Consider the following 24,044-nt stretch of genomic DNA (forward strand, 5'->3'; position numbering starts at 1 on the left):
CGGGGATCTTGGAGATAGACTACCTCAGTTCATTCTCCTACACCCCAAGTCATTCCTGCAGACAATAGGCAAAGAACTTCCATACTTTCCCTTGCTTGTCTGACAGAGTGGTAGGCTTTACTTCATAGAACTTCCCTTAATGAGCTAACGTTCTTCTCATGTCTAGACCATGGCCCAATCCATGATAAACAGTCAATAACTGCTAGTTATAGCTATTGTGTTGTAGCCAAAGTTGGTAAATGACAGCTTGTGGGTCAAATCCAGACTATCACTTGTTGTAAATGAAGTTCTATTTGGATTGCAGCTACATCAGAGCATTTACATATTGTCCATAATCTCTTTGTGGTATGGAGGCTCTATGCCCATATGGTCAAAAACATGTTTTTTTCCTATCTGGGTCCTTGCAGAAAAATCTTACCATTTGTTATTCCATATGGCACAAATCTTGAGTCTCTGACCTTTGTGTTTTACTCTTGGGTCCTGCAACCTTCAAGGAGTGATTGATAATCTTTGTCCTTGGCTGCTTTGCCTGAAAGAAAGATCAGATGTAACTCTTCTTCCTACAGAGTAAATCTGCGAGAAAAATGTCTGTCTTGGAGATCCAACTTGCCATCCATTTACTAAGTAATTCCATGCTGTGTACCCAGTCTTTGGTGACCACTGCTATGATATAGGTGCAAACAGACAACTCACTGAGTTATAGTTTTCAAACTCTGATGAGTACTTACCATGTCCTATACACAATTCTAAGACCTTTGTATGTGTTGCCTCAGTCAACCACACAACAGCTCTCTGAGGTAAGAATCACTTTGCTCTTCATGTTGTAGAAGAATAGAAGCATGGCAATCTTAGGGAAAGTTCCCCGAGATCATGCCATTGTCAGACAACAGAGCTGGGTTGTGAAACTATGTAGTCCAGCTCCAGAGTCTAAAAGTGTGACTTCCATCGTAGTCACACAACTTTTAGGACATTTGTAAATTGGTTCAACCATCACATCCAATGAGCCATCATTCTGAGTATGGAGGTTGCCCCTATGCATGGTTGGATTGAATACATGTCCAGAGGAATCTGACCACTTCAAGAAAGGAAGTCTAAGCTAAACTGGCGTTTAGTGGAAATAGTTTTCCCAAAAAAGGAAACTGCCTATGCAAAGAGCAGAGATAGACAAGTATCTGATGCATTCAGAATATTAGGCAGTATGTATGTGAACTACGGGGACCACATCAGGTAACACAAGGATGGGAAGCAAGTAGGGGCCAGAGGGTGAACGGCTCTGTATGAACCAGGACAGACCAGCAAAGCCCTCTAGTTATGTCTTCTACCTTCAAAGAGATCTCTGTATTTCTTTGTTGCACAGGGCTGTCATTAGGGTCATCAGCCACCCCAGCTCATTCCCTGTGATATCTCCAACACTCAACCTTCCCTAAAGCAAGAGTTAGTGATGACTCACCAACCAATATGCTCTGGCTGATCACAGTACTACTTTCTTTGTGCCCCCTGGTTTACTCGGGGACAACAATCTTGCTTTGCTGAAGAATAAAGAAGGCAGGTTCCTTTGAATGATGTCAGGGCTGTGGATATATCTCAGTGACAAGGCAGCCAAGCCAGGGAGCCGTGACTTGAGCATACGGTCTCAGCATAAGTTTATCTTGCCATGTGTCAGGAGCCTGTGGGCGCTCACAGAGGCAGAAGACACATTGCCTGGGCCCTAGACCTTGGCCTAGAATTTGGCACACAATGGAGCAGGATTATTTGTGGGTGATTATAGAAATAATGAGCTGAAGTTCTTGTACTGATGTATTCTCTCTGTCTCCGCATTGCTGTGTGTGTGTGTTCACGTGCATGCGTGCGTGCGCGTGCGTGCGTGCGTGTGTGTGTGTGTGTGTGTGCGTGTGTGTGTGTGTGTGTGTGTGTGTGCATGTGTGTGTGTGTGTGTGTGTGTGTGTGTGCTCACAGTGGATGGATAGGTGTGTGTGAGGTTGTGCAAACATGAGTGTGCATCCCATGTGGTGATCACATGTCAACCTCTGCTGTCGTTCTTCGGGAGCCACTCATCTTGTTTCTTGAGACAGAGTTTCTTATTAGGACCTGGAACTCACTGGCTTTGCTAGACTGACTGGTCAGGAAGTCCCAGGGTTTCTTCTGTCTCCACCTCTCAAGCATTGACTTTAGAATCACCAGTTACCTCTCCTGGCCTTTTGCTTGAATGCTGTGGATCAAATCTCAGGTCCGTGTTCACACAGCACGGTCTTTCTAGACTGAGCTATCTGCCCAGCTCACCCACACATTGAATGCCTGTGTGTGCTTTTGGAGGAGGCAGCTTCTCGAGGAATCACACAATGTTTAAAAGGTAGAGACCTTATTTCCTCCCCTGACAGGTGAGGAAAATGAGATCAGGGAGGTGAAGTGACTTGCCCAGGGCTGGGAAGCTAGTTAGTGCCAGATCTGGAACTGTAATCCAGGTCCCTGACTCCCAGGGCCAATTCTCTTTCTGCAACACTATCAGCCTTCTGAGAAATTAGCTGCAGTCTGAGAGAAAGTCGGATTGCCTCTTTCATCACTCCTTGGTCTTCTTGGAATTTTAAACGACTTCCTCCTGCATCTTACATAAGGTGACCTACGAACATATCATGAAGGGAATGTCTGATATGGCATTTTATCAGCATATTCCACCCGCCACAGCCCGTGTTCAGCTTGACTGATTCACAGAGGTCTGAATCCTTGAGTTTCTCCATATCAGCTGATCTGCTCCCCCCCCCCCCCCCCCCCCCGTCAATCACATCGGAAAGTTCACATTTGGAGTGCACGCTCCCTGGAGTCATGAAATATTTCTTTTCCTCCCAGTCACCTGACTCTCCGTTTGTTGTTGTTGTTTTGAAAAAGAAAACTTGAACATATCAAACACACTTGCCGGCTCCTTAGAAACAAGCCTGGTAGGAGAGTTGATTAGACTTGCCTAAAGCATTTCCTCTTGCAGAGCTCTGTCTGTTTTTGCTTTCAAATGTCATCTGGCCTCTTCAACAAAGATTTCATTGTGGCAACTTGGGGCCTTCACAGACTTGGACTTTCCTGAATGTGCTTTTGAAACACTCACCACTGCCTGTCCTTCAGATGAAAAACTACCAACGTACTGAAAGAAACTTGGTGTGGCTTTGAGGACTACTTCTTACAGCCTGCCTCCCACTTTTCTCCTTTTTCTTGCAACTCAAGATTAGAATCTTAATTGCTCAACCACAGTTTTTAATTCATGATGCCCAGAAAGGCCATGGTTTATTAATTAGTTCTGATTATTAGGTGCCCCGAACTGGGCCTGACTGCTGCTTGATTGGTTTCAACAGCTCTTTGCCTGAAATTAGTGTCTGTAAGCACATGGAGGTGTAATTATGCAGACACTAGCTGTTCAGTTCTTCTGGGTTAAACCCTCTATTATGAATATATATTATGGTGTCTTCAAAGGTGCTTATTGAAATGCCATAGTTTAATATTTCAGGCTTACAAAATCAAACTCTCTTATGTTACAGGGAACAACCTGTTAATTGGATGTTTTCTCCCAAGACAGGAAATATTGAATTACACACACACACACACACACACACACACATCAATTTTTAAAGAAATGTGAGGAATATTATAGTTTATGGTTAAAAGTAAAGAGTTGAGACACTCTATTAAATTCACCTAGACCTTCTGGCAACTTCTAGCACCAAAAGTTCCAGTATGTGACTTAACTCCTCCCTCTAGTGCAGTGCTATTGATGAAATAGGGTTGACAATGTGCTTCTAGGGCAGAATATTTAAGGTCCATATAAGTTAGTGCCCATGAAATACTTAGCAGAGACAGTGCGTTCCTTGCAGCTTAGTCTAAGGCTGTTACTCCTATGCTATAAAGCTAGGTGGTAAGGTTCAAAAAGAATCACAATGTATTCATGTGGCAGGCCCAAGCGTTAGAACCTGGCATGAGTGTTCTTCTACTTCTGCAGTAACAGCCCTCCTTCTACACCAATTTTCAGTTCAGTGGCCAGAGCTACTCAGAATAAGGAATTTTCTTTTCATCTAGATGTAAGCGGTTGTATGACTACATTTTGGTCAGTAAGTCGTAAACAAAAATGGCTTGTGGGTATCTGGAGGGTGGAATTAAAAGGATTGATAGCATGTTGGTCATTCCAGTTAACACAGTTGGAATCTCCCAGGGAAGGAATGAGGAACTGTCTGGAATAGGTGGCCTGTGAGCATTCCTGTGAGGATTTTTCTTAGCTCTGTGCATCAAGGTGAGAAAAGCCACCATGAAACATGGGCATCGCCATTTCATGGATTGGGTCTGACGCTGAAGTGAGAGTGGCCCAGTTGAACTTTGACACTCATGCCTTCACTTGTTTTTTCTTCTCTTGCCGTGGGTATGTGACCAGTTGATTCATGGTCCCCATGCCTTAACTTGCCTTTGATGCTGAGCCAAAGAACTTCCATAAGTGAATTTAATACTCTTTGGGATTATCCCTTTGTCTTCACAGGATTTGGCTCTTGAGGGGTGGGACTTGACAGCCACTGGGTATTATCAGGGTTATAGTAAGAACGTGAGGTAGAAGACAGCAGAGACCAGAGTTCCTGGCTCTTTGGGAAGCAGAGGAGTCCTACAAGGTCTCTTATTTCACTCTAAACTTGCTAAGTTAATAATTTACTTCTTTATTGAATGTACTTATTTGGCGTACCTGTCCCAGACAACTTAGGTAACACTTTCCTTTCTCTATATTACACCACCTTGACTTGATTGTGTGTAACGATTTTAGGATATGAGCCACAAAGAGTCAGGGAAAGCCTTCACATAATCTTTGTCCTCATCAAGACATTCTTACTCTCGACATGGGGGTCCTTAGCCTTGGGTCTCAATCAGGGACTGAAGAGGACTCAAGTGCTTAGCCACCCTGTAGAAATTCTGTGGAATCTTTAGTTAAAGTGACCTTATGATCACTCTTACTTCCTCTGGTAAGAAATGATGGACCACTAGAGAAATCCAGGAGCCATTCCTTTTTCTTTGTTTTTATAAAAGAACAAGTTTCTTTGTTTTTCCATGCCTGTCAAACAGAAGCAAGATCCAAGGGCTGGTGTTGTAACTCAGTAAGGATCATTTGCCTGTGGTGTAAGAGACTCTGGGTTGGAATTCTAGCCCAGAGGAAGAAAAATAATGACATGTCATATTTTTTTTTATAATCATGACTCCTCTTTCTCCTCCCTCCCTCCTCCTCCCCCTGTGAGCCCAATTTGCTCAGGAGATCTTGTCCCTTTCCCCTTTTTGTGGAGTCCATGTGTATCTCCTTGTTTCCTAGCTTCTCTGGAGGTGTGGATTATAGGCTGGTTATCCTTTGCTCTACGACCAATATCCACTTATGAGTGAGTACCTACCATGTTTGTCTTTCTGTGTCTGGGTTAGCTCACTCAGGATAGTTTCGTCCAGTTCCATCCATTTGCTTGCGAATTTCAAGGTGTCATTGTTTATTACTGCTGAGTAGTACTTCATTGTGTAAATGTACCACATTTTCTTTATACATTCTTTGGCCAAGGTTGCTTCCAGGTTCTGGCTATTACAAATAATGCTGCTATGAACATGGTTGAACAGATGTCCTTGTTGTATGAATGTGTATATTTTGGGTATATGCCTAAGAATGGAATTGCTGGATCTTGAGGTAGACTGATTCCCATTTTCCTGAGGAACCGCCATACTGATTTCCAAAGTGACTGTACAACTTTGCACTCCCACCAGCAATGGAGGAGTGTTCCCCTTTCTCCACATCCTTTCCAGCATAAACTGTCATTGGTGTTTTGATTTTAGTCATTATGACTGGTGTAAGATGGTATCTCAGAGTTATTTTGATTTGCATTTCCCTGATGACTAAGGATGTTGAGCAATTTCTTAAGCGTCTATTGGCCATTTGAGATTCCTCCATTGAGAATTCTCTATTTGGATCTGTACCCCATTTTTTAATTGGATTATTTCGTAAAAGATGAGAGGAGGGGGAGAAAGCAGAGGAGGAGGAGAACATGAGGGATCAGGAAGGTTGAGTTGAAGGAAGAACAGGGGAGAGCAAGGAAAGAGATATCTTCATAGAGGGACCCATTATGGGCCTAATGAAAAACCTGGCACTTAGGGAAATTTCCAGGAATCCACAAAGATGAACCCACCTAAGAATCTAAGCAATAGTGGAGAGGCTACCTTAAATGCCCTATAATGATATTGATGACTACTTTATATGCCATCATAGAGCCTTTATACAGTAGCTGCTGGAAGCAGAAGCAGAGATTCACAGCTAAGCACTGAGCAGAACTCCTGGAATCCAGTAGAGAGGGAGGAGTAATGACCAAAGGGGTCAAGACCATGCTGGGGAAACACACAGAAACAGCTGGCTTACGCAAGTGGAAGCTCATGGACTCCAGACTTAAAGTTGGAGAACTTACATAACACTGAACCAGGCCCCCTGAAAGTGGGTGTGAGTTGGGGAGCTTGGGCAGTCTATGGGACTGCTGGCAGTGGAACCACTATTTACCTCTCGTGCACAAATGGGCTTTGGGAGCCCCTTCCCTGTGCAGGGATACTTTCTCAGTCTAGATACATGGGGGAGGGCCTAGGTTCTGCCCCAAATGATGTGACAGATTTTGATGATTCCCCATGGGAGGCCTCACCCTCCCTGAGGAGTGTATGGGGGGTAGGATGGGGAGACGGTGGGGGGATTGGGAAGACAGAGGCATTGAACCATCTTGGAGCTAGAGATATGGACAGTTGTGAGAGGCCAAGCATGGATACTAGGAATGGAACCCAGGTCCCCTGTAAGAACAGTGTGACACTCTCAGCCACTGAGCCATTTCCTCTGTGTCATTTCTTCTAATTCATTATTAACTAATTCCTCCTTCTAACACGCCTTTCCAATAAAGCTTTAATTTGAAAATTACTAGTTATTTTTATTGCTGTTATTATTATTATTATTATTATTATTATTATTATTATATTTGTTTTGTTGTTCATTTTTAGATTACTTTTTTTTTTTTTTGGTTTTTCGAGACAGGGTTTTTCTGTGTAGCTTTGGAGCCTATCCTGGCACTCGCTCTAGAGACTAGGCTGTCCTCGAACTCACAGAGATCCACCTGCCTCTGCCTTCTTTAAATATTCTCAGGAAAACTCTCTCAGGCATTCATTTCTTTCAGCTCCCTCCTTACAGTTTTGAAGTACATATGGCTGTTCCTGCCATCAGTTGCTTGAACTCATAGGCCTGGTTTCCTAGTGTGCAACATTTTCTTTCATTTTTAGGCCAGCTCATTGCCTTTGGAAATGGTTCCTAGCAGTCATACCACCTAGAATGAAACGGTTTCCTTCTACAAAGAACAATAATTTGGTTCTGTAAGGCTGCTAGAGATCTGTACAGTGTGGTGCCTCCTCAAACCAGGCTTGAAATGGAACACACGCTTTCGTATCACCTACTCCTCTCCTTACCACCTGCTTCCTCTCTTCTGAACTTGAATATCTTTTAATTAGGGGTGATTTCTTAGCAGTCATGAGCTGAACAATCCTTTGTCCATAAAAATAAACAGATACATTTTGGTGAATGAACAAAATTGTAGATGATCACATTAGTGCATCCTCTCTCTCTCTCTCTCTCTCTCTCTCTCTCTTTCTTCTATTGGTTGGTTTAAGAGCATCATTCAACATTAAACATCATCCCCAAGAAGGCAAACTTTCCAGGCATTGCTATGCCGTCTCTTCTGTGTGAATGACTCTAATCCTGTGCACAAAGGAAGTGGGCACTTGGCAAATATTTGCTCCTCAGCTAAGATTTTTGTATGCTTATCAGTTCTGTCCACGAGTGAACCAAACCACGTATTTCTAGAGTTCTTCATACTTAAGCAGGATATTTAGAATATTGCTTGGGTTAGCACTGGCAGTAATTCTTTGTGGCCTTGGAATTGCTTGACCTGTGTCTAATATCTTTTCCCTTAGGTAGCCCAGTCCACTTTTCTGGAATTCTCTCTACAACTGACCAGTGATTGTGCCTCTGTGTTGCTCACTGTGAACAATTATTGCCACTATCTAAAATAAAATCCAAACTTGTCAACTTTGATGCCTCTTTCACCTAAGTGGCATAGCCAGATTTCATGAAAAAGCATCTCTGAATAAGCAAACTATGTCTCTGTCACTTACTAGCCATATGAGCCCCTACGTGACAAACTGCTGAGCATCAGTGACATGATGTATATTAGAGAACACTGGCCGCAAGGATACCCTAGATGTTTGACAGAATTAGAATAGCACTACAAGGCTTTTCTGTGAAGAATAGCAATATACTTTTATATTTTATTGCTTGTGGGAACTTGGACCCAATGAATGAATGATATCGTAGATATTTCTTCTTTAGACCCTGGTTCCCCAACCAAATATAAAGTGAGTCATTACATAATAATTGCAAAGCTTAACTATGGGACAATGTGTAAATAACATAGTTCCATACTTGGCCCATGATTAAGTACATTGCAAATGTGTTTCCTCATCCCTCTTGCAAGCCGAGACAAAATTTTCCTTTTCAATGGAGTTGCAATCAGTTGCAAATCAGAGTGCATTATAGAAAAGGACACTTATGAGCCTTCTGCTTCTTAAAGTGCTAGCCACATTTAAAGGCTGAGTTCAAATGCTACTCCCTCACTCAGCAGCCTTGAGCCTCACTCTGAAACACTCATTCTCAACTCCAGACAGACAGATAAGAATGCATTCCAACAAAAATCTTCCTCTCATCTCAACGCTCGAATTTCCTAAATGCCGGTGAGTGTAATACGCCAAACACTTTCTACTGTCTGCAGGAATAGGAAGCTGTCTATTTTATTCTTTAAATTAGCATACGGGGTATCAGATAGCATTGTGACACTTTTGACAAAGACGGTTTCAGTAGATTCTCCTCCCTCACCTCCTCACCTTCTTGGGATCCCTGGTCCTCCCTGGTAACCCCTCCACCTCCCTTTCTCTTTCTCATTATACATGACACTTTTCTTAGCCATTGCCACCCTCCTTCAGCACAGTTTTCCTTGCCTTCAACACATTTCTAGTATTTATTAACTAGAGTTTTATAGAAGGTTAAAAATACAATATATTTTTTTGATTTTTTGACACAAGGTTTCTCTGTGGCTTTGGAGGCTGTCCTGGAACTAGTTCTTGTACACCAGGCTGGTCTCGAACTCACAGACATCCGCCTGTCTCTGCCTCCTGAGTGCTGGGATGTGCCACCGCCACCCGGCTCTAAAAATACAATATTTTCAAAGAGCCTCATTTCTTTCAACTTTGTATAACTAAAGTCAATCTCCATGAGGTTTCTACATTTGTTCTGAGTCATGTCTGTGCTCCTCTTTAAGTAGACTGCTTGGCAATAATGCCTTCCTTAAAATGCATGTTTGTGAGTGCCTCTCTCCTATAACTGGAATCCCTGATGACAGGTTGGAAGCCAGGGGGCTATGGGGCTATGGATTCCAACACTGGCTTCATGCCTACAGGTTCATTCTAAGTTCCTTCTTCCTGTTATAAAACTTAGATGACTCTACTCCATGTCGTGACTTCTGTATTTCTTCAGTGGGATTTCCTAGAAGCAGAGCCCCTGTGTGAGGTCAACAGCTTCCCAGGCTTTGCAGCCTCTCCTCTGCCAATGGGGTCTGTGGAGCTGGGGAACGGTGGTATGCTATATTCAGCCAATGCATGGCAATTAGGAGATAGTGCAAGGATCCAGATAGGGTACTAAAAGCATCTACTATGGTCATCTTCATGTTATAACTCTTGAATATGGAAACTACACATTATTCTCCCCTGTAGTCTCTTTAAACCTCCTAAACATCATGGAAGCAGCAGCTTGTGAACTAACTTATTCAAGTTCTGATGAAGCCATCTCCAAGTTTTTCGTTCATTGTCATTGATAGTAACAGATACTTGTAATGGCCTGAACTATAATCTCTCCCCACTATGTATCAGTTGCCCTGCCAACTCAAAAGACATCTAGAGAGCAATGTTTAAATTTAGGAGAGGCAAATTATTGTGGAATGCCAAGGCAATCATGAGAAAGAGAAGAACTTCTGTATGTTCTATTCAGTTTTGTTACCCTTTTTAATCTTACAAAGGTAATATATGAATACAGTAAACAAAAACAATGCACAAATGAATAGCAAAAGTCTATTTCCATCATGTTGGCTTTTCCTTCCATTCTCCAAAACAAACTACTATCAATGTTTTCTAAAAATAAAATAATTGAAGTTATATATAAATATACATATCTTTTAGCATATATGTATGTGTTTTTGTATAAGTATATAAAAAACTACAATTTATATATACATATATATGTGATTTTATATATACAAAGATACTGCAGTATATAGAGTGCTGTCTACTTTGTATTTCCACTAATCATAGATCTTGCAAGTCTTACTCCAACAAAATGTTTGTATCCATCTTATTTTAACGCCTATAGAGATTACAATGTATTTATCCTATTATTTTCCTAGCTTTCAGCCTTGAAAAATAATGGCTCTGTTACCACAGATTGTGCCACTAGAATATAGACATTCATCGTCATTTCTTTGTGTACATGATTTTAGCAAGTGTACCCTTGCTTCTGAACATAATACTAGCATCCCAGGCAGGGGTGTGGCTTACTAGATTCCTGTATCACCATAGGTTACACTCTGTATCATCTTCCTGCGTGTTTTCAATCTTTCTTCCAGAATATGACTTATAATCAGAAAAGACAGACATTGTCACAACTGAAAGAAGCCACATGCAATTTCCAACCAAAGAACACGGTAATAGCAAGTTCCCAGACTGACGCTGATGCATAATTTAAATAATAAGATAATCATGTTGAAAGGAACAGAAAACCTGAATCTTGTTCAGCATTTAAGAGGCTTGGTGCTAACAGCATGTCCAATTTGAGTTTCTTTCAGACAGAAAATTTCCAGAAACGCAACATGTTATTATTTTTTTTCCAGAATTGCATTTATATCATCTGCATCCCTCCCTCTCCTGTCTCCAACCCTCCTGTGTTCTTTCAACTACCTACTCTCAAATTCATGTCTTTGTTCTAAACTTATTAGTGTCTCACACACACACACACACACACACACACACACACACACACACTCAAAATCTACCAAATCCTATTAGTATTGCTTCTATGTATGTGTGTTCAGGGCTAACCACTAAGATTGGGAAACCTACTGGGAGGCCATCCCTATAGAAAACTGGTTCTCTCTCCTTCAGCAAATGTTGGTACCTATAACTCTTCATCCTAGGAGCAAGCCCTTATGGAAGTTTGCCTGCACAAGTTGATATTTCAGCTGGTATGGTCTTGTGCAGACATTCATAATATTAACAGATCATGGATGCAGTTTCCCTGCCGTGTATAGATGACAATAGCTTGCAGTTTTCCTGGTCCTAAAGCTCTCACAAACTCTCCACCCCTTCTTTGCTGTTGCATGAGCCTCAGGTTAGGGGTTCTGTTGTAGATGACCCAAGTGTGGATGGACAGCCATATTCTCTGCATTTTGACATGCTGTAGATCTCTGTGGTAGTCTTCGGTAGTATCTGAAAAGAGAAGCTTCCTTGGTAGAGGATGACAACTGCACTACTCAATAGGTCTAAAGATAACTAAGCATTTTACCTGCTTCTTGCCGGGTTTCCAGTACCAGGCATGTCTTCCTGCCTGTTGAGTGGGCCTTAAGTCCAATTAGATAGCTGTTGGATCTCCCCAACATGGAAATGTTACTTGTCTGTTGTATGTGCTCTGTACCAACCCTGGTATTCCTAAAGTGCCTCTTGTCTTCTTGTTTACAGTGAAGTACATGAGGGAAGCCACTCCCTACGTGAAGAAAGGATCCCCTGTGTCTGAGATTGGCTGGGAAACGCCTCCACCTGAGTCGCCTAGATTAGGGGGCGGGTCTGCAGACCCTCTGACGTCATCCCAGTCCTTCTCCTTCCATAGAGATCGGAAAAGCATCCCCCTGAAGATGTGCTACGTCACCCGGAGCATGTCCTTGGCTGACCCTGAAAACAGGTAACGGGGCAAACTTTCCTGGCCTCTGAGGTTGTAAGAGAAGTTGTCATGATGTGTCTGGAAAAACAAAAAAACAAAAAAACAAAAAAAACAAACTCCATCGCTTATGAACAGAACGAAAAGGTCCTCCCACCCTCCAGGCATGTGGAAGATACATATTGAAAGAGGGAGACTATATTCTGTTATAAATCTTTCCGCCAAAAGCCGCCTGAGCCCTACCACCACATGGGCAGTCTCTGCCAGCCACCTGAGTTCTGCCTGCCAAGTTAGGGCCCAAATTAATGCACAGAGATTTGTATTATGGACAAATGCTGCTCGGCCAATGACTAGGATTCTCATCTGTTAGCTCAGTTTTAATTATCATAAATCTATATATTTTATAAGACTTATCTTATTGGACGCCTTCCACTGGTGTCCCCCCCTTTGCCGGCAGATCACATTGTGCCACTGAAGGAAGAGCGGAGGGGAAAAGAGGGCCACTTCCTGCTTGTCCTTCCTTAAATATGAGTGTCCCCGCTATGTCACTTCCTGCCTGGATCACCATTTCTTTACTACATTTCCCAGAATCCTCTTTGACTTCTAGTCACACCTAACTTGCTGCCTCATTGGCCAAACAGTACTTTATTCAACAATCAATAAGATGAACATACACAGTACATTCCCCATCAATATTCCATCCAGGATCCCTCCCATTCTCCCATTCTTTAGCATCATGATGTAAACACACGTGACCCAGTGTCTAGGTAGAAGGGAAAATTGGAATCGGGATACCAGTATCTTTCCTAGTTTGTTCATTGTGAGTCTATGAGATTTTAGGAAAGTTGCTCAAACCTCCATGTTTTGTTTTGGTCTTCTATAAATAATGGGAGTAATTGAAATAGAGACCAGTTTCTGAGGGCAAAATGAGGAAATCCTATGAAGTACTTAGCACTGGAATGAGTGTGTCCTACAACAGCATGTGTCAGATTGTTAGTAAAAGGCAAACCTACCGGCCTGGGCTCCAGAACCCTCAACAGTGGCCTGGGAGGGTCAGACGGCAAAAGAATTAAAACTCTTCTCTCCCATAAGAGGGTAAGAAATGGCATCAGTTTGAGATTGCTGGGCATTTTCCCAAAGTCCGTATGTGACTGAATGCCACAGAATAGACAGTCCACTTAATCCAGGGCTCTCTGGAGGACAACAAAGGTAAAGAAAAAGTTTATGGCCTCTTTTCACCCCAAAATTATTTGACCACAAAACACACAAGTTGTAGGAAAAGGTATCAAAGAATGCAATTAAGAAGACAAGAGGGAGGGAGAGAGACTGAGAACTGAGCCAGCAAATGGGGACTCTTGGTGACCTTTGCAGCCACATTAAGGTGCTAAAAATAGAAACAGTTCTACTGGTCATTCTTTACAACATGTGTGGGACAGCTGCAACTCCCACGAATGGGAAGTGTTTGGCTAGGCTCACAGTTTCTGATGGGGAAGGGCCAAGTGATTTGGGCCTCCTAAGCCCATGTGGGTTCTAGCTCTTCATCCCAAGAAATTCCCTCTAAGGGAGCTGCTAGGGCCCGTCTGACTCCAGCCACCTGTCACATCCCACTGCCCCACTCTCCAGCCCCCTTTCCCAGAGTCTGCCTAGCAGCACAGGGATGGGCTGCTCATAAGAGAAAGGCAGCAAGCGGCATTGAGAGACGAGTCAGGCCAGGTGGGATGCGGGGTAGTCCTCCCTAGATGCCCTCCTCCTCCCTGTTCCGTTTTCTTCTCCCTCCATTTCCACTGGCTCCCTGGGCCTGCAGTTGATTTCCTGACTGTTCACAATTGCCTCCTCCCTTGGGTCCCACCTACCTAATCAAGTAAGTCCTTTCTCCTGAGCATCTAATGTCAAGGTTTCACAATCTGCGGTGTGCTCGCTCATCTTGTACTGAGTTTGGTGTTAATTCACTGAGTCCAGCAATCGCAAAGTCACAGCTTACAGATATACTCTACTCATACATGTTGCTCTTATTGAATATTGGGAAATTTCCTATTTCAAAGATAGGCTTTTACATTCCTAACCAAAAAAGAAAAACACTACTGGCTACTGTTGGGCACATACTGCTGCAGGCAGGGCTCTAAGTAGCAGGAGCCCAGAAGTAGTTTATCCTTTGACAAGGGAGGTGATGCTCTTTCTTGTTTCTGTTGTTCATACTTAGGGGATTCACAGAATTTCTTGCCTGGTCCTTCTTATTACCTGCTTAATGTCTGACATCTTAGCACATGTTAGTGCCCCTAACAGCTATCTGTGATATAATTGTTTTCCCCATTCTATGAGCAAAAAAGAAATCATTAGGAAGATAAAGAAATTTTCAGAACCATTAACACCTTGAAGGAAACGTTTATGAAGAATTTGTTTTCTGTTGTTCTTCTAGCATTAGACTTATATACTGTAACATGTGTGACCTATGAACAGCATGAGGTCAATCAATTATCAAGGCTATTTTGAGAAACCTAAGGCTTTAATAATACTGGAAATTCCATTATGTGTGTCCATCCAGAGAGGAGAATGGATTTTTTTTTAAAGCTTAATACCACTGCTGTTCAAGTCTACCACTGAGGAGTTATCTGCACAGCATCCTGGGTGGGAGAAGCAGAGCCTGTCCTGCTGGGATATGAGAAACAACATGGCGAAATTAAAAATGAGGGTCCAGCTGAAACAGATGGTTCAGGAGGAGACATTGGGTGCAGATAGGTCCTGAACCACTGCCACCAAAGAGATAAGGATAAGACTTGCCCCCTAGTAAAGGAAAAAAGGAGAGAAAGAGGAAACAAATATTTTACAGAGTTGCATTTGCATACTGGGGAGAACACAGCATTGCCCATCAGAAAAATAATATTGGCAAACCACAACTCTGCTGAGTACAAGAAACTCCTAACACAAAGTGATTTCAGAGGTGCAAGATGCATTGCCTGGCAGGAGCCCACAAAACTAATGCAACAGAAAGCACCGATTTCAATCTTGATATACGACAAGGAAAAATGCAGGGTGAGGAGCAGAAAACAGAACAAAGAAGGACTGATTTATGCTGCAGACCAAAATTCACAAAAAGCACTCAGTAGATTTAAACACAAACCAAATAACGGTACAGCAGCAGCTTGTATAGCAGAAGCTATAGAAAGGGCACTAAGACACAGAAGTGTGATAGGGAAAGGTAATTTAATATATGTAATTCTGGGTCCAAGATTAGTCCCGTGGCAGGCAAAAAGATGAATAAGAACACAGAAGACTTGAACAGCATAGTAAGGGTTTCCTTATTATCCTAAAGTTTGCGTCTTGCAGTTAGAGAACGCACTTTCATTTTAAATGCACATAGAGTCCACAATCAGCACCGTGACACTCCCCATCCCATCTGATCTTAAACACTCAGAGAACATGCATACAACTGGACATAGAGTACACCACAAAGAGAATGTAGTTGGTCCCATAAGGTAAAAATAGTATGAACAATGCCCTCTGGCCGTAGTGGGCTGATGCCAGAAAAATTAAAAATAAAATCAACCTAAAATAAGTGTTTTTTTAAAAAAATACTTTCTGTAAGTAGCTCTTGGACCACAGAAGAAACACAGTAACTTCTAGTCGATTGTTAAAAGATAATACGAGAAGACAGTAGACAGGGTTAATGTAAAAGAGACAAAAGGGGTAAAGAGTGTGGGCACTGTGTCTAGCCACGGGCAGGAAGACGTCTTAATTTCCGCCACACCTACATCAAGTTAAACAAGAACTCATCACTGAATGCAGTTAACCAACCACGACATACTCCAACACCACTTTATGAGTTTTGCTGAGGACTAGGAGTTAAAACAAACAGAAGATCTGGGACTTTCACCCAGCCTTGGCTGACACTTTCTAAACCATCACCTCCATTGTCCCCTGCCTCAACACCTGACAGAACACTTATCACCAGGAGTTAATGGCTTCCTGGGCGCCAGAACATGAAAGCAGATTGACAAATGCCACCGACGTCTCCGGGCCTGATGCCCTCAGTGGGCACCACACAGTTGCTCACGGGTTGTATTAAAAGCTTTAATGCTCAATTTTTCAAATAGAAGCAGCCATACAACAGCAGGCAAGATTGCTGCTCTTTCTATGGAAAAGGTCACTCAGCAGGCACCAAATCCACAAGAATTTCACTGCTAGTGGCTAGCAATGAGGACAACATACTCTTTTCAAATGCTACCCCTTTACATATCCTCTGCTTTTCATATTTAATTCTTTGCCTTCACACCCAGAGTCCTCATCCTGGCCACATCTCCAGTTCACCAGAGTATTTGGAGCCAGGTCCTTTCTGATGCTTTGTTTTTAGTTGGTTACCTTTCCAGCCCTCAATCTCCTAATGGATGGAAAAAGAAACCCTGCATTTATCCATTTGTTCAATCCATTGACCCAGCATAATAATATCTATATTCTTTGGTACTGCATAGAAGCCCCAGTAAGCTTTGAATCGTCCACAATTGCCCAGCACTGACCCCTACATTTCCAGCCTTCACGCTCCAGCAATCCTTAGGCAAGTTTGTGTAAGGTCAGCGGTCGCCTCCCTGTCATCTTCCCAAAGGCCCTTGTTTAAGCCCCAGCAGAAGTGACCTCTCCTGGACATAACTCTTGCTACAACTTCCATGCAGCTCTGCCCACTTATCTCAACCTTCTTAAAGGCTCAAAACTTTTACTTACATGCCTACCTAGTTCCTGAACTACATGGCTCTGGAAATCAGAGGCAATCAACATTTTCCTTTCACTCTCCCAGCTTTCAGGAACTTTGTTCAATACAAAGTAGATACTCCAGAATGTTCTCACTAAAATATGCTAAACATCATATTTATCTGTGCATTTCAGACATCCTTACATTCTCCAAATTTTCCTTTGAAGAAAGCTTTCCACAGATAGTTTTGAATATGAGAGAATGGATTAAAGCAACATTCTATCCCCATACATAGAAAATTTGGTGCAATTAGGACAATGCATTAGCCAGCCTGGTAGTAGGTGTGGGCAGCTGTATGAATGCAAGCAGTGTGAGGAGGCATCGGCCACCACCTTGTGAACTACACAACAGAGTTCACGGTATATTTCATGGGTAAAGTACAAAGAGATACATTCAACCTGTTTTGGAAAACACTCTGTGTTTCTATGCATGGTGCTCAGGTGAGAAGCTCACCAAGGTTCTGTTCAGGATTCAGGTGGAAGTGTCTGCTTGGCACAGTGATCGGAGAGGTGGGATCTTGTAGGACACACTTGGATTCCTTTTCACAAAGCACCATCCATGACGTCACCAGAAGTCAGGAGAGAAACTTCAGCCACAGAAAATCAGAAAGTTGATTCAAGGGCCTGCAAGAATGGATCCATCTCTAAAAGGTTGACTCACACTAACCCAATAGCCAGAATCCACTTAAGTGATCAATGCCGTTATCAAGCAAACAGGGAGGATCTTGATGTGTTCTGACTGAGGACCAACTGCATGGGAAGACAAACACAAATATAAGCAGGAAAACCAGAGCAACAAGTAAATCCAACAGTGCTGACTTGCAAGGCTACTAAAGCATGCATTTTCTCTGTGCAGACTAGCTACATGAGAAGTGTAAAGACCACGGTAGTTGTTTGATGAGCCTAGAGCCAATATAAGATGGGCGGATACATCTGAAGTGTTTCAAGTAAGAAAGATGGTGCTGGTCTTACCAGCATGGGGAGAGCCTTTCCAAGGTGGCCGTTATGCAGCATTTTGCCTTGCCAACTCACTCCTCTGGGCAGTATATAAATAACCTGTGGTTTCCAGGCATGCTTCCCTGTCCTTTCATGGCTAATTAAACCTCCTTATTTCCCATGGATCTTTTTCTGGTGAGAGTCAGAAGAGAGCAGAGTTTGGGTTTGTTTATCACATAGAATCGCTTCCTAGTCCTGGCTCTCTGGGGTTGTTTTTGTATTGCTTTGTTCAGTTAGAGTTTTAGATGATCCCAGATACTTTAGCTCCGTACTTAGAGACAAACAATGTTTTAGTGACTACCAGCAAAAGAATGAGGATTTTATTAGCTTAAATTTATTTCCTCCTTACCCCATACCTTACTCAGAACTCCCCACCATACTCATTAAACTTTGAATATTGTTGACAATTTCCCTCCTTAATTGCGTTCCGAACGAAGATTCACGAGGCACTTATATCTATCTTTTCCCTCAAGATGACTTCCCTATAAAGAGACTCGCCAAATACATATTTTCTTACTTTGTTTTTTTATTATTATTATTCTTGATTGGACACTTAATGGCTGCTTCATAATGGAATCTGCTGCTCAGAGATCCTGATTTATATTACATTTGAAAACAAGAGGAATAGGCAAATGCCATGTATAACTGTGCTATATGAAATGGACACATTTCAAATATCTAAGATGGAGGTCCATGAACTACATGGTCTGTCGAAGAAGGGATGAAACACAGCGTGGAGTTAGAAAGGTATAGATTTAAGTCCCAATGTCGTTACTTCTTTCCTTTTACTGCTTTCCTTGTTCTCGGCTTCTTTAAATGTATAAGGGAGTATTTCTATACCGATGTCTTATTATAGTGGGAAATTACCAATACGGAGTCAGGTAGAAATATAAGGATATTTAATAGGGAAAAGCCTTACTTACAGAGTGACCTAGCCAGCCGGCGTGGCAGCAGCCTGTATGCAAGCCCAAAAGAGAAACGAAAGAGCAAACGCAGTCACTCACAAGCGTGGTCAGGCACACCTGTAGCCAGCCCCTAAGTAGGCATGGCTACAGCTTCCCCTACATCTTATGTTAAAGCCTCATCTTCTATTAAGTAGTATTAAGAGTTGGGATGTAAAATGATCAACCATACAGGAGACAGCTAAGTCCCTACCATGCCCCACGCCTCAGGGACCATCAGGAAGAGGGAGCAGATAGATTGCTAAGCATCAGAGGCTGAGGAAGTCCAGAGTGAAAGGGCGTCTTCTGAACACGATAGCACTGTTGTAATTGTGAACTCACAGCATCCCTGGTGTCCTGCATAAGCCCTGTACAAAATCAAGTCAGCCAGCATTCTAGCATCCAGGAAAAAGGAGATCATGAGCCCCAACCTCCTAACTGAGAAACTATTGATAAGTAGTAACTTCTTGGGGTGGGAGAATTGGTTTCCATTAATGGTGCAGCTGACCCCGCCACAGTGGATTTGCTCATGCCCATGAGTCTGTGGGCAGCACAATTATGACTCAGTGGGTTCGAAACAAAAAAGGCACAATGTTGGACATGGATAGGGAGGGGAGGGTGGGTCCAGGAGGAATAAAGGGAAAGAATAGGGAGTGGATGTAATCACAATACAGTTTATGTATTCTGTATCTCAAAGAATTAATAAGAAGTTGTATTAGAAAGAGAGCTGGGGGCCGGATGTTGGTGGCGCACGCCTTTAATCCCAGCACTCGGGAGGCAGAGGCAGTAGGATCTCTGTGAGTTCGAGACCAGCCTGGCCTACAAGAGCTAGTTCCAGGACAGGCTCCAAAGCCACTGAGAAACCATACCTCAGAAAACCTGAGAGAGAGAGAGAGAGAGAGAGAGAGAGAGAGAGAGAGAGAGAGAGAGAGAAACAGAGACAAAGACAGAGACAGAGACAGAGAGAGACAGAGAGAGATTTCTGGGGACTATAGGAAATAATTAGTTTTAAGGTCAGTCCCTGACACACAGGACTAGTGTCCTTTGGAAAGAGACTTAAAAAGTGTCAAGGAACCAGGCTGAGTTGTCTTCACATCCTACTGCCTTGCAGAAGTGTTTTGAGTGATGAACTAAAATATTTGAGAGAAAAAATACCTAACCAGTGAACATATGTCACTGTTTCTCTTGACTGCTTATCGTAAACCACAGGAAGAAATAAAGAAATCAAGAATCAAATGGGTAACCAAAAGGGATGGATAATTTAAATATTTTGAAAATTCTCAGCCTCGGTGTGTTGTAAGATTGAAAAAAATATTCAGAAAGAATACCCAGGATGTGGCCAAGCGAACCTTTGGTAAGGAGGTTGGTATAGACAGATGAAAACCAGACACAACTCAATGAGACAGTTAAATAATGACCTCGAAGGCATTGCAGAGATCTTTGGAGCTGTCTAGGACATTGTAGGCCCAGAATGCTGAGACCTAGAGAAAAGAACAGTTACAAAGCTCTGTTCCTTGCATGATTTATGATCCAGTGCCCCTGATTGCCCCAGATAATGCTCAAGCCTCTATTGTTCTGCATCTCCACGGGTGCATACACTATGAATCCATGGCCACCTCCATCTACAATTCCAATTATGGACTGAAAAGAAAAGTTCTAGGACCCAAGACACAGGGTAAGACCACTGCAGAGCCCTCCTACTAACACAATTCTCAATGAGGTCATGAAGGCACAGCCGAGATTACAGACCAGTGTGCTAGCCAGCACACAACTCCAATGCAGGTAAGATTTAGGCAAGTGACTTCATTGCCTAAGACCTTCCATGTGGTCTGTTTCAGGAAAAGTGTGGGAGACAGGCTCATCTGGAGACTGGGGACCCAAACCCCAACTGAATATGTGAGGAGAGGAAGACTCAGAGTCAAAGATATTATGAAGACTTACAATATAATGTAACCTTGCTGGGTTTGGATTTGAGTAGGACCTGCTACTACTGTTGTCCTTCTGGGTTCTGCCATCTGGAATGGGGGCATTTATCCTTAGTCTGCCCTACCACCGTGTTTTGCAACATGGGTCTTGCTTGGTTTCATTGTCTCACAGTTGAAGGGGAACTTGTCTTAGGATGGAACAAATCCTCATCTCACTGGAGTCAGAGTTGGATATCTAGGTGAGATTTCTAGAACAAGTTACCATTTGGGAGGCCAGTGGGATAGATTGAGTATACTTTGTACCTGAGACAGGCACGTATTTTGAGGGATCCAGAGCATAGCTTCTCTCCCCCAAATTTATATGGTGAAACCTAATCTTCTGTGTAATATTATTTAGATGTGGAATGTTTGTGAAGTGAATAGAAGATTAATGATTGAAATTAATGGCCATATGAAAGAGTTGGCAAGAAGCCTATTCATTCCTGCTGACACATGACAGCACACACTAGCCATTATCTGTGAAGAACAGATATACACTATACACCAAATCACCCAGATCCTTGATCTTAGATTCCCAGAATCCAGAACTGTCAGTATTAAAGTTCTGAAGATTTTAACTTCCCAGTCTAAGATATTCTATTTAATCTTCCCATATAAACAGAGATGTTTTCTGGAAAACATGGCTCAGCATTCTCGCCATGTGTAAAGGTTTGTGATGACTAGGAGGTTTAATGCTGACAACCTCTGATTGTTATTAGGACAGCAATGTCATAATGTAGATTTCAGTCAAAAAGTCTTCATTAGTGGATGCAAGGAAAGCAGAGGAGTTCTGTTATAGTGTTGCTGTTGCTTTGTTTTTATTTCTTCCTTTTTTTACTCAGAGAGCAGAGAACTTTCCAGGTCATGTCCCCAAGCTGTTGAGCAGAGATTTATTTCACAGGAAAACACTCTTTCACAGAGGTTTTTAAGGCTGCTGAAATTGCTGACTTTTTGCAAGGACCTACATTCTAATTTCTCAACTTGTAGTCTCCAAAGAACTTAAGTATTATCCATGTGTCAAATTCCAAGTCCTCAGCCAGGCTCCGTAGCACAGCTGTAATCTCAGCTGAAGGAGAGCTGAAAGGAGAGGACCACAATTGCAAGGCCTGCCTGAGCTGCAGAACGAGTTCGAGGCTAGCCTTATCAGCTTAAAGGCGAGCCTGTCTCAGAATCAAAAACCTAAAATTTTAAGACCTAAGACCATGGCTCAGTAGCAGATTTCTTCCCCACATACGTAGGAGGATCTCAGTCTGATCCCCAGTACAGAGAGTAAAATGAAATCCCAAGACCTCAGCCTAGGCCTTCCTCCCGCCGCTATCAACTGTCACGCCCCACCCCACGTCCTAAGAGAGGCCTTATGGCCACTTTCAACATTCACCATTTCGGTGTTCATTCCCCTGGTTTCTTTGTGACCTCTGGCAATTTTCCTCTTTCTGCAAAATGATAATTGTCTTAAAACCCAAACAAATATAGGTCTGAGTGTTAATCACAAAGGGCTTTCTGTATCCTAGGAGAAGATAATTTTTCAGGCTCTAGATCTAGAATCTTCCTGAAGCATGCTAGTGGAATTCCTAGTACTTGGCTGTGTGTGTGTGTGTGTGTGTGTGTGTGTGTTTGTATGTGTGTGTATTAAGTAAGAGTCGATGTTCTTTTTCTTTGACTCTTTCTCTTGTTTAGGTGTTTTGATTTATTCTAATTTGTTGCTGTTGTTTTGTTTTGCTTTGTTTTGTTTTGTTACTACTCCTTAGATGCCTGTATGTTCTCTAAGCAGAGACAGGAAGGGTGTAGAGCAGGATGGGAGCGGAAGTGGAGAAGAACTGGACGAAGCAGGGGACGGGAAACCTTAATCAGAACATATTGTGTGAAAAGACGTCTATTTTTAATAAAAGAAAAAAGAGCCAATGTTATAATCTTTCAATTACAGCTTAAAGAATACGTTAAACATTTAATGTTAAAGCTAAAATTCATCCATTCATGTCTGCAGTCCCAGCTACAAAAGAAGTTGAGGCAGGCGGATTTGAACTTAGGAATTGGAGACTAGTCTGGGTGAAATAGCAAGATCCTTACTTCAAAATCATTAGTATTTTATTGTTGAAAAGTACCATATTTGATCTAAAATCATGCACTTTCCCCTACCACCAATACTAACACTTGGGTCCTGCGTATTTGTCTATGTTATCATTTGCCTATCACCCAGCTACCTGTCTACCCATGATGAAGCCAAGTGAACTATTTTGGTGCTGGAGTAAAGGAAGAGTAAATCAAGTGTAAGTATGGCTATGTTTACATAAAAATAAGATGATGGGGGAAAGGTGGAGAGTATAGATGAAGACCTCTATTGATCTCTGATCTTGACACAAGAATATAACTGTGTGTGTATACACAGGTACACACTCACACTACCTATGAACGGAAATGATGATTACAATAAAAACAGGCAGTTTAAAATAAATTGGAATTAAAAGATTGATTTCTACATAGTAGTTAATATTCCTCATTTATTTTACGGCCTGTCTGTAGGCCTGTCTAGCACTATCATGACTGAAATCCTGGGAAACTGTTGACATTATTCCATTGCTAATGTCTTCCTCTGTTCTGACTGTCATTTCTCTACCTCTCATGGAAGGACGCTGGAATCCCTGCTTACATTTTCTGGATTCTCGATCGCTCTGTCACATTTGTTTCAACTTGGGTTGTACATTTCTCTTAAGTACACTTTGTTTACATTTCAGCTCTTTCCATTGTCTGATGTCCCCTTTGCATAGAATTTCTTGTTTTGTTGACATCACGTTTATCTGTTAGCTCTTGGAGACCATTAATTAGCTTATTTTTACTGTGCTCTTTGCTCTTATCTTTTTTCTGTTGCTTGATTGCTTGCTTGCGTTGGAAGCATTTTCATCTTCCCTGTTGGAGGCTTTCCTCAAATGTCTGCCAATCCCTTGTTCATTATTTAGATGGAGGGAGACTAAGATGCTTATTAAAGCCCGTGTGAGGCTGTAGAGTTGTAGTTATCACTGGGCAAGCTTCCCATGGGAAGATGCTGACGTGGATGTGGTTAGAAGAGGTTTTTTTCTGGGTTTATTCATTTACTCCAGAATGAATCACCTACTCTTTCTCTGTGTGTGGATGGAGCATGAAGAGTAAGAGACTACCTGGCTGCCATTGTTCTGAAAGTCCCAACATTTAGCATATAGATGGCACTGGGGACTCTTCAGCTCTAATCCTCTAGGGATGTTCTGTGTCATGCAGCAACAATACTCCTAGCTGGCATTCTCTGTGCCCATTAGGTTATAACTCCCTCTAGTCAGTTACCTCATTAGCTGCTGCCTGCCTTTCCAATGCATACTGAAATACTGCCTCTCT

General features: G+C 42.4%; 1 protein-coding gene across 1 annotated transcript in view; it reads left to right on the top strand.

Moving 5' to 3' along the window:
• LOC113837496 (beta-1-syntrophin) overlaps positions 1–24,044 on the top strand; it is a 242,190-nt gene that overhangs the window by 99,162 nt on the left and 118,984 nt on the right. Inside the window, exon 2 of the mRNA XM_027431687.2 lies at positions 11,845–12,064. Coding sequence (XP_027287488.1) covers positions 11,845–12,064 — 220 coding nt within the window. The remainder of the gene's footprint in view (positions 1–11,844; positions 12,065–24,044) is intronic.

Source organism: Cricetulus griseus, chromosome 10, assembly GCF_003668045.3.
Source record: "Cricetulus griseus strain 17A/GY chromosome 10, alternate assembly CriGri-PICRH-1.0, whole genome shotgun sequence".
Taxonomy (NCBI): Eukaryota; Metazoa; Chordata; class Mammalia; order Rodentia; family Cricetidae; genus Cricetulus; species Cricetulus griseus.